The sequence below is a fragment of the Elephas maximus genome, chromosome 4, assembly GCF_024166365.1.
Source record: "Elephas maximus indicus isolate mEleMax1 chromosome 4, mEleMax1 primary haplotype, whole genome shotgun sequence".
Taxonomy (NCBI): domain Eukaryota; kingdom Metazoa; phylum Chordata; class Mammalia; order Proboscidea; family Elephantidae; genus Elephas; species Elephas maximus.
The window spans coordinates 145,612,361-145,627,639 of NC_064822.1; the positions used below are offsets into that span (position 1 = coordinate 145,612,361).

The window sequence follows — 15,279 nt, forward strand, 5'->3', positions numbered from 1 at the left end:
GTAGCCCCTGTAGCCTAGGCTGACAGTGGCACATGGTGCTGGGTTGAAGGACTGGGGTTTGAATTCTGCAGAAGAATGGGATTTATATTAACTGCACGGATGAATCCTACAGTAAGAGAAATGTGTAGGGGATGACAAGGAGAAGATGGGATCTCCCGATGCGTGGTGCATTTACACGTCACTAGGCACTTCAATGCATGTGGCTGGGTTCTGTTAAGGCAGAGGGGTTTGAAAGGAGGAGCTTGGCCAAGCCGCTATGTAAAATGGGTGGCAAATGCATTGACATAGACACTTTACAGAGTGTCGAAGTTGCTTGGAAGGAGTGAGAAAGGGTGTGGCTCTCTTGCCACATAGCGGTCAAATGTAATCACCACTACGAGGGGAACACCGGGCATCTGATTAACCTCCCTGTGACTATGCCATTGCCCAGAGTTAATGGGCAATTGTTTCACCTGGCATCAATGCCCCACATGGGTACAATCGCAGTAGACAGCAAAAAGCATCTGCTGCTGTTTGGAGGGGTTTTAGTGGGTGTGGCTCCCATACTACCTGCCAGTGGGTGTGGATCTCCATGTCCTTGGCTGGTGCCTACCCAACTGGCTGATCCAGTCCAGCTGAACTGCTGAACTGGGTGTCGAATCCATAAGACATTAGTAAGGTTTTCCCTAGCAGTAAACCAGTCACTGTTTGTCAGACAGCTACAAAATAAAAGTGGTGATGTCTTGTGTTAGGCCGAGTCATGGGAGGTTGGGGGAGGTACAGGAAACGGGGGTGTAGGAGAGAGAGGAAAACGGCCATCTGTTAACATCTCATCGTTGTCTGAATCCATCAGGGCAGGCAGGTCACTACCACCTACACCTTCTGTGTCTGCCTGTCTTAATGTCAAGCCTTGAGGTTTGTCATCTGTGTTGGCTGATGTGGAAGGCTTGAAATATGACAGTAAGCTTGACTGCTTAGCCTCACACATTTTTCTATTATATAGCTCTTTGTTGGTACTCAAAATATCTTGTAAACCTGCCCTAAACGTACATGCCCTTTCAAAATTATAGTCATACTTTCCTGCAATCATTGAAGCACTACCCATTGTAGCGAAAATCTCATGTAAGTGTTTTAAGTTCAGAACTTGGACTTCACTTTCAAACCATTCGCTATTGCTTTCGGTTTAGATTCGTATCTTTTCCTCTTGCTATTTCCACTTTTTGCCTGTTTTTATGAAAGCAAAAATCCTATTCGGATTTCCTTCTGTGAGCAAGACCAGGTACTAATATAGGTCTTTCTAAAAACGAAGTGGTGTAAAGTGAACTTTGAAAAAGTGGGGGATACCTGTAACCTGATACTCATTTCACCTCTTAAAAGAAACCACTCATACACGTGTGATGCTTTAAATAGATTATAAGAAACCAGTTGGTGCTTTGCAACTTATTGCTAATGCTCGAGACTCCTTTGTAAGGGGGGAAAAAAAACAAACTGTGGAAACTGAAATTCATTAATTATGTAAACTGGTATAGTAAAGAGTTTATATACTTGAATTAACTTTAGGGAGTGAAAAATCTTCATCATGCCCCTTCTAATGGTTACTCTTTTTAAGTCTGGAAAATTAGGAAAAGGAAATTTTCAATTAATGAGGCTGATTGCATTTAGTAGAGTGAGAAGGAGATGAGGTGTACTATAATATTTTATTTTAGGATAGCATGATACACTTATAGTAACTAAATAATTTAGAAATAAATAGTGTAGACAACATTAGCATTGTTTTTCATCATGCAAATTGCAAAGCAGAGAAAAATATTTCAAGTTGTTAAAGAACTAATATTAAAGTAGAGGATTCTTGTAATCAGTGAAATTAAATGCTTGGAGTATGGTATTCCTGATATTTTTTCATGCCATTAGTTTTTGCTTTGATCTTGCAAAATACTTTTCATAGGAATACACTTGAAACACCTTTAGGTAACTGCAAGTTTTAATTAAAATATTCAGCTTTCTTTGAAATAGATTCTTAGTTTTCAGAGTCGCTTAAAGTTTTTTCTTGGTTATTTCTTGTAGAAACTTTGACAATGGCAACACTGCTTTATATGGGAAACTAAAGATACTTTAAAAAATCTTAGTCCTGGTGCCTCCTCTTCATGGGAGTGTCTGGGTAAACTCTTGACATGGAATGAGGCAGAAGCTGCCTCACCCATGGATGTCCTATGAGAGTGATTTTTTTAACAGCTCTGGGGCTTAGTTAAGCTTCACCTGGGGCCACATTTAGTGAGAAATTTTCTTCCCTTTTGTTTTGGAGGTGCGTTGGAAGAGGGGAGCTTTGGCAGATAGAGCTCATGCAGCTTCTTCATTGGTTATGGGCTGGCTTCTGGGAAAAAAACCTCCTGAAGGCATGGGAGAGGGATTTATTAAGAATATTTCTTAGATGCAAGACTGAGCATTCTTAGATTTACCTTTTAACAAAGCAGGTAGTTACTTGGGGCCCTGTCCCTTTGATGTTTGATAGCAGGCACTTTTTTACTTCCTGCGACCTCTTTTCATTCAGTGTGTGTATACAGAGGTGATTTATTAAGTGCCAGCTACTTTCAAAGTCATCTTCTCTGCCCTTAAAGGGTTTACAGTCTAGTAGGGAGATCAAATTGATGCGTTTGAATTATGATGTTGGTGAAGAATATTGAACATACCATGGACTGCCAGAAGAACGAACAAATCTGTCTGGGAAAAAGTACAACCAGAATGCTCCTTAGAATGACGGATGATGAGACTTCGTCTTATGTACTTTGGACATGTTATCAACAGGGACCAGTCCCTGGAGAGAGACTTCATGTGTGGTAAAGAAGAGGGTCAGTGAAAAAGAGGAAGACTTTCAGTAAGATGGATTGACACAGTGGCTGCAACAGTGGGCTCAAACATAGCAACGATTCTGAGAATGGTGCAGGACTGGGCAGTATTTTGTTATGCTGTACATTCAGGGTCGCTATGAGTCAGAACCTACTCAGTGGCATCTAACAACAACAGTGGAGATCAAGATGGAAACAGGCAAGTTCAGTAAGGTTTTAAAGGTGTTATGATAGATGGATTTCTGAAGCATAGTGCCTTCCATTTCCCCAGGGTACCAGGAAGCTACCACTGCCCCCATTACCCCAGCACCCCACACTGAAATTTACTTGCCCTGACTTCATTACTCTAGGAATTTAAAATACATTGCTTATCTCAAAATTAAGATAGGCTCTAGATGGTATGGTATTTCTTTTATTCCCCTACCCTATTAGCCAAATATTTGCATATTAACTGGAGCTTTCTAAATATAATGGCCTATCCCTAAAGAGGGACTCTAATGAAGGGATTATAGGTTAAGTGGCAAATGAATGCCAAAGACATTTGGGTGAGCCAATTAACCTGATGGTTTTCACAGTTAATTATCACTGAATGAGCAGAGGTTAGTGCCCAGAGTGAGTGAACTACTTTTCGATGACAGTGCTTATTCCCTACATGCTAAAACAATCTAGAGTTTTCCCTAAAGGTGAATGCAGTTTATCAGTACTGATCATCTCTAATTAGGATTTAATTCATCAAATATATATTGAGTGCCTACTGTGTGCTAGATTCCAAAAGATAGATAAAATGCTTTTTCTGCTAAGAATTAACAGTATGTTGGGTAGATAACACCAAGTTCGAACAAAGTAACAGCTGAATCAAGCCTGGAAATTGGGGAGACTGATGTCTAGCCAGATTCCTCTTTATCCCACAAAGGGCTATAGTACAAGACAGAATAATGCTGGTAATTCCCGCTGCTCATGTTTCCAACTCTAATCTCTAGGCCAGCTAATCTATTATATTTTCAGATTCTAAACTTACCACACTTTCTCTTGCCCTGTTCCCTTTGAAAATATTGACTCTCAGCCTAGAAACACACCCACAACTCCCTTCCTCCTTCATTTTACACCTCACACATCTCATCCTATTTGAGAACCCTGATAATCGTATTAAGAGTCAGTGTTACTAATGAGTGTGTCATTTGCTTAAGGTCAAAACAAAGCATATTCAGCAATAAGCACTAGGAAAGGCTTTGGGGAGACAGTGGCTTCAGAAACAAGCACTGGGAGTTGAAGACTATTTGGACAGATGGAGCTGGTTGAAGGACAGTAGTCTAGGCAGAGGAAGTAAAGAAATGGTTTGAGCAAAGACATAGATGCTGGGAAGTTTGACTGATACTAGGATACATATGGAGATTAGCCTAGAGGCCATAATTGGGAGGGTTATGAATGCTTGGTGAAGTAGAAGGTCAGCAAAAAAGAGGAAGACCCTCAACAAGATGAATTGACACAATGGCTGCAAGAATGGGCCTCAATCATAACAATTGTGTGGGTGGCATAGGACTGGGCAGAGTTTTGTTCTGTTGTACATAGGGTCGCTATCAGTTGGAACTGACTCGACGGCACCTAACAATAACAATGAATGCTGTGCCATGAAGGGTATATATACAATGGTAAGAAATAGGGCATGATGAGGGATTATTATTAAGGGGAGTGGTGATGTAAGAGTTACATTTCAGTAAGTTTCTCTATCCACAGCATGTATAACGGCTCAAAGTGGGAATGAAAGCAGGCAGGGATATCTTATTTAGTTCAGTTGAACAAATATTCATTACGTGCCTAGTATGTGTTGGGCGCTAGGACAAAGCGTAAGAAATAATCCCTTCCCTGAGGAGACTTATAGCCTAATGGAGGAAAGAGAAAAAATTGAACAGGCAATTTAGTAAGCATGCTTAGTAGTACAGGTACAAAATAATGAAAGCCTCAACAAAGATAGTAGAAAAAGATTGTAGAGGTTGGTTTAGGAGAAATTTGTGGGTTGGATTTTATTTTATTTTTTCTGATCTTCTTAACAATTTTAAAATGTTCCTAATGGATTCAAAACTAGATGTAAGGGAACAGAAAGGAGACCTCACACATGACCTCCATGTCAGTACAGGAAGAATAATGGTACTTAATGAGGGGCATGTATGAAAAGGAGTTGGTTTGTGGGAAAATTAGTTTGGATTCAGACTTACTAAGCTTAGGAAACTGAAAGGGTTACTAACAATGTTATTTGATGATTATGCAATGTTATATCACTTAGGGCTCATTTGGTTTCAAATGTTAGAATAACAACTCAGACTAGTTATGACTAAGGCATTTATTGGTATATTTGTCTTCAGGCATGACTGAATCCAGCTACACTAGGAATGCCTCTTTGCCTCTCTGATCTGGGTTCTTTTGTGTTTGCTTTATTCTTAGGCAAGCTCTGTCTTCAGGGAAGCCTCTAGCAGCCATAGAATTCCATCTTTCTCAAGAGAGAATGGTTGTTCCCATTAGGTTATTGGGGCAATATTGGCTTTGGTTGGCCTGGCTCTCCCCAGAATTAGTTGTTGCAGTCAGATATGGGTGGAGGGATATAGCCCACTAATTGACCAAATCATATGATGATCATTCATCAGGGGGTGAGGGCAGCCTCACCTTATCCACATAGACGGGTGCTGTTCACCTAAAGAAAAATAGTGCTCTGTTATTAGAAGACAGAAAGTCTGGAGAAACAGCAAGTATCCACTAAGCAGGCTATGTAATTTGCAAATATTTTAAATAAATATTGTTTCCTTTGATATTCAACACAAACTTTTGTGAGAAGCATTGCTATCGTTACCCCCAAATCATAGATAAAGAAACTGATGTTTAAAGAGGCTCACTGGCCAAGGTAACATATCAGATGTTAGTAGAATTAGGATTTCAACTCACCTCCTTTATTTCCAAGTACTGTTTCTTTCACTCAGATGCAAATAACAGTTGGGCAGTTAGAATTGCAGGTTCATGAGCAAAAACCTGCTTGGAATTGTAGGTATAGGTGCAGAAGTCACCTCTTGAGTTGTCATTGTTGGACACGATGACCCCAGAGGTAGAAAATGAAGAGAGTAAAAGGGGTCAAGGTCAAAGCCAGGAGAGAGGCAGTCACATCTGGAAGGATGAAAGTGATGTTAGCCAAGGGAAGATAGAAGACATAGTCAAAAAGATAGGAGAGAATCGAAAGAGTAATATGTAAAAGACCAAAGGAAACACTTCATAAATGCTTGCTGTCTTGGTTGAAAGCATTTTTATATGTGCACTGATGACTAGCATCAGTTGAGTGGTGCATAACAGCAGCTAACATTTATTACGTATGTTACATAAATAATTTTAGTAGTTTATTGTACTATGGGGGCTTGCATATTCCTGTGATACTGGAAGCTATGCCACCAGTATTCAGATACCAGCAGAGTCACCCATGGCAGACAGGTTTCAGCTGAGCTTCCAGACTAAGACAGACTAGGAGTGATCTGGCAGTCTACTTCAGAGAAGCATTAGCCAGTGAAAACCGTACGAATAGGAGGAGAACATTGTCTGATATAGTGCCAGAAGATGAGCCCCCCAGGTTGGAAGGCACTCAGAAGACAACTGGGGAAGATCTGCCTCCTCAAAGTAGAGTTGACCTTAATGATGTGGATGGAGTCAAGCTGCACTGAAGGCACTGGCAAAAAACAAGGCTCCAGGAATTGACAGAATATCAACTGAGATGTTTCAACAAATGCATGCAGCACTGGAAGTGCTCACTCATCTATGCCAAGAAATTTGGAAGACAGCTACCTGGCCAACTGACTGGAAGAGATCCATGTTTATGCCTATTCCCAGGAAAGGTGATCCAACCGAATGAGGAAATTATCAAACAATATCATTAATATCACATGCAAGTAAAATTTTGCTGAAGATCATTGAAAACTGGCTGCAGTATATCAACAAGGAACTGCCAGAAATTCAGGCTGGCTTCAGAAGAGGACATGGAACCAGGGATATCATTGTTGATGTCCGATGGATCTTGGCTGAGAGCAGAGAATACCAGAAAGATGTGTACCGGTGTCTTATTAACTGTGCAAAGGCATTCAACTGTGTGGACCATTACAAATTATGGATAACATTGTGAAGAATGGGAATTCCAGAACACTTAGTTGTGGTCATGAGGAACCTTTACATAGATCAAGAGGCAGTCGTCCAACAGAACAAGGGGATACTGCACGGTTTAAAGTCAGGCAAGCCGTCTGTCAGGGTTGTATCTTTTCAGCATACCTGTTCATTCTGTATGCTGAGCAAATAATCTGAGAAGCTGGACTATATATGAAGAAGAGCAGGGCATCAGGATTGGAGGAAGACAACTTGCATAACAACCTACGTAATGTAGATGATACAACCTTGCTTGCTGAAAGTGAAGAGGACTTGAAGCACTTACTGATGAAGATCAAAGACCACAGCCTTCAGTATGGATTACACCTCAACATCAAGAAAACAAAAATCCTCACAACTGGACCTATAAGCAACATCATGATAAATGGAGAAAAGACTGACGTTTTCAAGGATTTCATTTTACTTGGATCCACAATAAACACCCATGGAAGCAGCGGTCAAGAAATCAAAAGACGCATTGCATTGGGCAAATCTGCTGCAAAAGACTCTTTAAAGTGTTGAAAAGCAAAAATGTCATCTGACCTAAGTTATGGTATTTTCAATCACATCATATGATGCAAAAGCTGGACAGTGAATAAGGAAGACAGAAGAATTGACACCTTTGAATTGGGATGTTGCCAAAGAATATTGAATATACTGTGGACTACCAAAAGAACAAACACATGTCTTGGAAGAAGGACAACCAGAATGCTCCTTAGAAACAGGGATGGCGAGACTGTTTTTCACATACTTTGGACATGTTGTCAGGAGAGATCAGTCGCTGAGGAAAGACATGCTTGGTAAAGTACAGGGTCAGTGAAAAAGAGGAAGATCCTCAATGAGATGGATTGACACAGTGTCTGCAACAGTGGCCTCAAACATAGCAAGAATCGTGGGCATTTAGCAGGACTGGGCAGTGTTTTGTTCTGTTGACACAGGGTTGCTATGAGTTGGAAGTGACTCCACAGCACCTAACAACAATATTACATTACTATACATGCATTGGAAAGCCTGGTGTTGGAGTGGTTAAGAGCTATGGCTGCTAACTAAAAGATTGGCAGTTCCAATCCACCAGGTGCTCCTTCGAAATCCTATGGGGCAGTTCTGCTCTGTCCTGTAGGGTTGCTATGAGTCGGAATCGACCTGATGGCAACAGTTTTTTTAAATACATTATATTGCATACAACAATATACTTTATGCTTATTGTTGAGCAAGTGATACTTGAGTACCTCCAGAGAAGGGGTCCCATCACACAGAGGCTATTAGCCCACTCCATAGTTTGCAGATGTCAGGTCACCAAGAAAGACACCACTCACACACAGGCCTTGAACGGAACAACACTTTTACTCACATAGAGAAGAGACAGAGTAAAGTCAGCTTCAGTAGTGGACATCAGTCCCCCATGGCCAGTGGGTCCCACTCTGCAGCCAGTGCAGGGAGGTGGTATGCACACACCCCTCTTGAGCTTCAGGAGAAGGACCCCTTTCTGTCCCCGCCAGGAGATGTAGAAGTGGGGTTAGCCATATGTCATATAATACACATTCCTAGCTATGCAATTCCTAGGAATGTTGACATGTGCTCAGGGCAAGAGGGGAGAGATGTGCTGATAACCCAACAGCTGCTGTGAGATGTGTTTTGGGGTCAAGATACTCCAGAAAAGGGAGTCACCCCATACTTTCATCCTGTCCAATAAGCCAGCCTGAAACTTCTGGTCCTAAGCACATGGTTCATTCATTGGTTACGGGGAAAGGTGGCAAACTGCACTTGGACTGCCCCCTTTCACACTTATTAACTCATTAGCTCCTCACAAAGGTCCTATGAGACAGCTACATCCATTACTCATACGGGGGAGAAGACTAAGGTAGAGAGAGGTAAAATGACTCTGCGTGTCCACTGTTTCACAGCGCTGATTTCTGTCCAATTTATTCCAGAGTCAGCTTTCTTAACCACTGCATTACAACCTTCTCCTGGATATAGATAGGCATGTTTGGGTAGCACTGAAGCAGAGCGGATTAACAAAGACCCTTCTTTTTCTTCTCTGTCTTGCAAATCTCAACCCATCTTAAAGAAAAAAATAAAAAATCTTTTTTTAAAATGTAAGATTTAGCCTTCACTTACCTTTCAGTAGACCAGTAGAATTGAAAGTGCTTCAGAACAGTGTGCCATATGACGTTTGAAGAAATCTAAGAAGCGTCATTCCAGCTCAGAGGGACTCATAGTCATCATTTATGTAGGTGCTTGTGACTGAAAAGGCCAATAGAAAAAATAGCAGTGAGAGAAACATACACAAGGACAGTTTGGATGGCAGTGTCACCTCATTCATCCATTTTACAATAGTGTTGGCCTTTGTGAACATTTGCTAAAGGAAAAGCATAAGGCAGGAAAAACAAAAAACTTGAAATGAACAAAACTGCTAACAGGTTAAGACCTCCTTGAAGACTTGAGAAACAAACTTTTTGCTTCCAAAGACCATCTCAGTCATGAGTTCTCTAGAGAATTCTCCTACAATTGTTCCTTTTCATATCTGCTGCTCTGATTTTCTCCACCTTTTTTTTTTTCCTAGACTGTAGAATTTCCTAAATCCTTAGTGTCTTTCTGCATTTTCAATATCAGTTCACAGAAGTAACTTCAGAAATAATATCAGCATGAAATTTTGTTTTGAGTTAAAGTTTTTCATAAACTGAGAAATAGCAGAAGAGGTTTTACTGTTTTCATTTGGGACTCCTGTAAGAAAATGCAAATGGTGAAAATCTATTATGCTTAGTGTTGAACGACTACCTTTTCCTTCTCGTTATTCCAGCTGGTTACTGAGATTCTGTTAAGACCCTTTTCATTGGTATCTTTCTCAATATGATGTTGAGGTTTTGTAATGCATCCTTATCATCGACTTGCATGTGTTACATGACTTAAATGTTAAAGCCCAGTACAATTTAGTGGTGTAGAATAGTCTTTAGCCATAATAATCACTGGTTTAAATAAAAACCTGCCTCAGCAGATAACACCCTTTAGAGAATTTTATCATACTGAAGTCTCCCTTTGTGCATGTGCATGGGTGAGGTGGTTCCCTTGCTATTCCATTTTCATTTTATTAACACTGCTTGGCCTTTAATTTTCTTTCTACAATATAATAAATTTAGGACTGTGCCTCATCGAAGTTTTTCTCACAATGAAATTATATGAAATTTGTTAAGTTTGTTGTGGAGCTCGCACTTTGCAAGAGTTAGACATATAGTACACAGTCTGCTAGATTTATTGCTAGAAGTATAAAAACGTATTGCTAGAAATGTAAAAAATTCTGGCTTTTAACACGTTTTAGAAAGTAATTATATTTATTTTTTCTCGAAAAAGCCTCTTTACAGAGTTGGTTATGGTACTGGGCTAAAAGCATATAGAAAACCTGGTTTGGGGAACACAGTTCTCTTTTACGGAGCTGCCACTGAAAGGGTGAGGTATTGTACAAAGTCAGTGTGCTTCCTAGCTTTCTTCACTGTATTCACAAAGCCTTATCCCAGAATACTTTGTTTGAGCTGTTCACTGCCTTGACTTTGATAATGTGAGCTTTTTTTCTGCATTCATATTAGACAACTTCACATCACTACCTAAGTTAATGTGTAGTAGAGGCCGGTTGGGTTTCCATTCTGAATTGCTTGAATTCAGCTCTCCGAAACAGTTTGGCAGTTTTTCATTTTTCTTTTAAATTTTAATTATAAGCCATCAAGTCTTAAGCAGTTACTTCTGGGTTAGATTCTTGATGAATGTCATAGCAGGGTGTTTTAATTTAATGGATCCAGAATAACATCTGTTTCTAATATGTTAAAAGCCGATTTATATGGAAATTCATTTAATAAGGAGTCAATACGTGGAGACTTGTAAAAATCAAAATCAAAGCAGAAAATCAAACCACTGTGATACAGTAGGTCTTCTGTTAACAGAGGACTTCTCTTATGACTAGGGTCAGCTGCTACTAGCAAACACCCAAAATACCAGTTGAAACAAATAGCGATTTATTTCTCATACCCAAGAGAGGTAGCCATGAGTCAGAGTCTACTTGAGGGCAACTAACAGCAATCCTTAGGGCTGGTAGGGTGACAGGGACTCAAATTCTTTCTTTCTTACTTACTGCTCTGCCCTGCACTGCTTGGTTTCTATTTCTAAGGACACTATATGGGCCAAGATGGCTCCTGGAACTTGAACTGTGTTACATCTGTGTTCTGCCCAGCAGGAGGGACAGACAGCTGGAGGGGACAAAGGCAAAGACTTTTTTCTTTTTAAGGACACCTCGTGGAAGTAGTATATGGTACTCTGCTTATGTACCGCTGACCAGAAATTAATCACATGGCTGTATTCAGCAGCAAAGCAAGATAGTGGAATTTTCCTCCAGATGCCATGTATCCAGCTAGAAATTGGAGTTGTGTTAGTATGGAAAAAGGGGAGAATATATATTGGGGAACAACTAATTATCCCTGCCACATTGAGCATTTTGCATGACATGATTTTAATAGATGTTCTGCCTCTTTACTGAACATACAGAAAAGTCACTGGTTTTCATAAGTAGGTGGAGAACCATTCTTCCTGGATTATCGCTCACTGGTGGTTCAGTGGTAGAATTCTTATGCGTTTTAAAGAGGAGACCCAGCTTTGATTCCTGGCCAGTACACCTCGCGCATAGTCACCACCCTTCTGTTAGTGAGGCTTATGTGTTGCTATAATGCTGAACAGGTTTCAGCGGTTTCCAGATTAAGGGGGACTGGGAAGAAAGGCCTAGTGAGCTACTTCCAAAAACTAGCCAGTGAAAACCCATGAATCACATTGGTTTCATCTACAAGCAGTCATGGGAATGATGTAGGACCAACCAGGCAGTGTTTCATTCTGTTGTGCATGGCGTTGCCATGGGTGGGGGGCCAACTCAGTGGTAGCTAACAACAGTCCCGCTCTCTAGGTTCTGGCTACTCAAAGTATAGTTCAAGGAACATCTGCGTCACCTGAAAACTTATTAGAAATGTACAACCTCTCCCGATGTACTGAATCAGAACCTGCATTTTTGCAAGACCCTTAGGTATTTGTGTGTTTGAGAAGTACTGATATCCTGTCTAAAATTTATTTTTGCTAGGGGATAGTCCTTACGCTGTAAGTATATCCCTGGCACCAGCATCGCCTGGATCTGTGGATCTTAGAAATGCAGATTCTCAGGCCTCACATTAATCTCAGACCTGGAATCTGCATTTTTATCAAGTACTTGACATGATGCTTAAGTACTTGACGTGGTAACTGCTGTGTTAAGGCTTAAACCTCTGATAGGAATTCTGCATTTATTCTTAAAAGGTATTTTGCACGGCAACAAGGCAGAAAACTTTTAATGGATAGAAATAGAGCCATAATTGTGTTTATAAGCATTAACGAGGGGCTCTTGGGAGGACAAAGGGATCTTTTAATTCAACCTGTATGAAAAACCTTCTGTTCTAATTTGCATAAATCTTGCATACCTTTGGAGCCCTAGTGGTGCAGTGTTAAGAAATCAGCTGCTAAGCAAAGGTTGACAGTTTGAATCCACCAGCCGCTCCTTGGGAGCCATATAGGCGGTTCTGCTCTATCCTGTAGGGTTGCTACGAGTCAGAAGCGACTCGACAGCAAGTGTTTTTTTTGGTTTTGTATACCTGGTATTCCAACATAAATCCATATAACAAAGCTTCTGAAGAAGGCAATATCTAAGCAATGTCATATTTTTTCTTTTTTTTTTGTATTTTACATTTGATTTTTTTTTCAACATTTTGTTTTGTAGCCGTGCTATCAAGACTAATCAGGACCTTCTCCCAGAAACTCCATGGACACATATTTTCTACAACGATTTTTGGGGGACTCTTCTAACCCACAGTGGCAGTCATAAGTCCTACCGGCCACTTTGCACTCTCTCTTTTCGCCTGAACCATGCCATTGGAGGACTGAATCCCTGGAGCTACCATCTTGTCAATGTCCTGTTGCACGCAGCAGTCACTGGTCTGTTCACGAGCTTCTCCAAGATACTCCTTGGTGATGGATACTGGACTTTCATGGCTGGCTTGATGTTCGCCTCTCACCCCATTCACACGGAGGCGGTGGCTGGAATCGTGGGAAGGGCTGATGTCGGAGCCAGTCTCTTCTTTCTCCTCTCCTTGCTCTGCTACATTAAACACTGTGCTACAAGAGGCTACTCAGCCAGGACTTGGGGCTGGTTCCTAGGGACGGGACTGTGCGCAGGATGCAGTATGTTGTGGAAAGAACAAGGAGTGACTGTTCTCGCAGTTTCGGCAGTTTACGATGTCTTTGTTTTTCACAGGCTGAAAATGAAACAGATCTTACCTACCATTTACAAAGTAAGTAATTGTTAGTTCTTGAGCACTGGATTACTGAGTAATCTACTTGCTAGGTCCTTCGCCACTATTTAAAAAGTTGTTTTAAAACTTTTATTCCTCTTCAAATAGAATTTAAAATAAGTTACTTTTTGATCTCCTGTAAATGGAAATGTCCTTTTTGACCTTTCTCTGCTAAGCTGAGTTTCAGTCACTGATTGTGTTATTTCTCTGGTTTATTAACTTATTTTCATGATTTCCAAGGGAGTAGAAGAATAATTTTTCCCCATAAAGAATGTGTATCTTGTGACTATTCTTTATTTCTCCCCAAATTCTCTATAAGCCAATAATTTGACCATAATGTGTATTTTTAAAAATATTACAGCTGATAGTGGAGCTAGATGCTAAACTCTGCAGAGGGGAAATCCTCTGCCATTTGTTAAGATTACTTTTCCTGAGTTGACTTTGGAAAACAACTCTTCTGTGCACTATACTGGGAGCTCACATTCTTAAACAGTGAGTCATATTCACCTTTTCCTTGTTGTAGTGTATAAGAATAGATGAGTCAGAACAGAAAGTGATTATTATAAGCTTTGCCTTGAGGCCAATTTAGACCTTTGCCTCAGGGCTTAATATTTGTTCTTCAGTATTCCCTTTAGTGGTTTCAAATGTAGTGTTCTTTGAAAGTCACAGCGGCATTGTGGCATCCCCATACTCTGAAAGAGAACTGAACCGTTTTCAGCTGCAGTGTTAAGGGGAGGCAGTCAGTGGGAGGACAAGGGCATCTTGAGAGAACTGTCTGCCTTCCCATCTCCTCATCCTGCCTCATTAGGAGTATACTCACCCTTGCCTTGCCTTTTTCAATATAGAGACTGACACTTGGCTTGGTTTGCAAACTTCAGCCATGTTTTAGGCAAGCTCTTGCCATCCTTTTGGATACTTAAGAGAGGAATTATGGTTCTGGATACTTGCCCTGAGAAAGCTGGCAAGTTTTCCAGGTTGTGACTATTTTTTTTTCCCCCACAATTTCATTTAATATTGAATGGGGAAAGAATTAAAATAAGGAAAAAAATAATTGAGGGAGATAGGAGCTGAAACACATATATTTTACAAAATGCTAATTTTCCACCTAGTAAGCAGAGTAATCACTGCTGTGCTTCTGCTCTGGGGGAAGCTTTACCTTTTCACTTAGAATTCCAGAATCAAGTGCTTAATGAAGTTCTTTTGTGACTTCAATCAAATGCTGAAACTTTAAAAGAAAACTGTGTTTGGAATTTGACACTTGAAAACAATATATGGCTTGAAAGTCAAGCTCTTATTTAAATTTAATTTTAATTATTCTTCAAGAAGATTTGGAGAAAATGTTTTTATTTGCTTTTAAAATGATGTCAGCAACAATAACAAGCTTTCTTGTTTTTACTGGAAATACAAATAGAGGATTTCTCCTTATAGAGGTTGTGTTCTATTTGAGGATGCAGGCTCTATTATAGACAACGGCGGTTGCAGGATTTCACAGTGATAGCCTGTGAAACATTTTGGTTGGTTATACGGAATTTCCATTTTACCCTCTCATGAGTTAGGGAATTGTTTTGATATGTCAATTCAGGACTTGCTTTTAGGGCATTTTGAAGTTGTCTTTTGAGAAATCTTTGCTTCTCTAAGTACATTTTCAAGGGCAGAGGTGTTGACAGAACTCCTTACCATAAGAAGGCCCCACACAATGTTTGGAACATACCTATTATTGAATATTATGTTGTTTATTAGAAATTAAAATTTAGCTGAGTATCCTGAATTTTATCGGGAAACTTTCATCTTGTCACTGCTGCTTAAGAAAATGAGAAATGTCTGTAGTGAAGGAACGCCTGAGAGTAGAGAGCGTGAAGTCCCTCATGCTAGGGCAAGGACTTAATACTGTTGAGGTTTCAGTGTCATGAGAAGTTCCCACATGAAAATTGCCCAGGATC

At 40.3% G+C, this 15,279-nt stretch overlaps 1 protein-coding gene across 2 annotated transcripts in view; it reads left to right on the top strand.

Annotated features, from left to right (window-relative positions):
- Nucleotides 1-15,279, top strand: part of TMTC2 (transmembrane O-mannosyltransferase targeting cadherins 2) — a 452,862-nt gene that overhangs the window by 165,149 nt on the left and 272,434 nt on the right. For both annotated transcript variants that reach the window (XM_049883964.1, XM_049883965.1), the window contains exon 2: nucleotides 12,769-13,339. In XM_049883964.1, coding sequence (XP_049739921.1) covers nucleotides 12,769-13,339 — 571 coding nt within the window. The remainder of the gene's footprint in view (nucleotides 1-12,768; nucleotides 13,340-15,279) is intronic.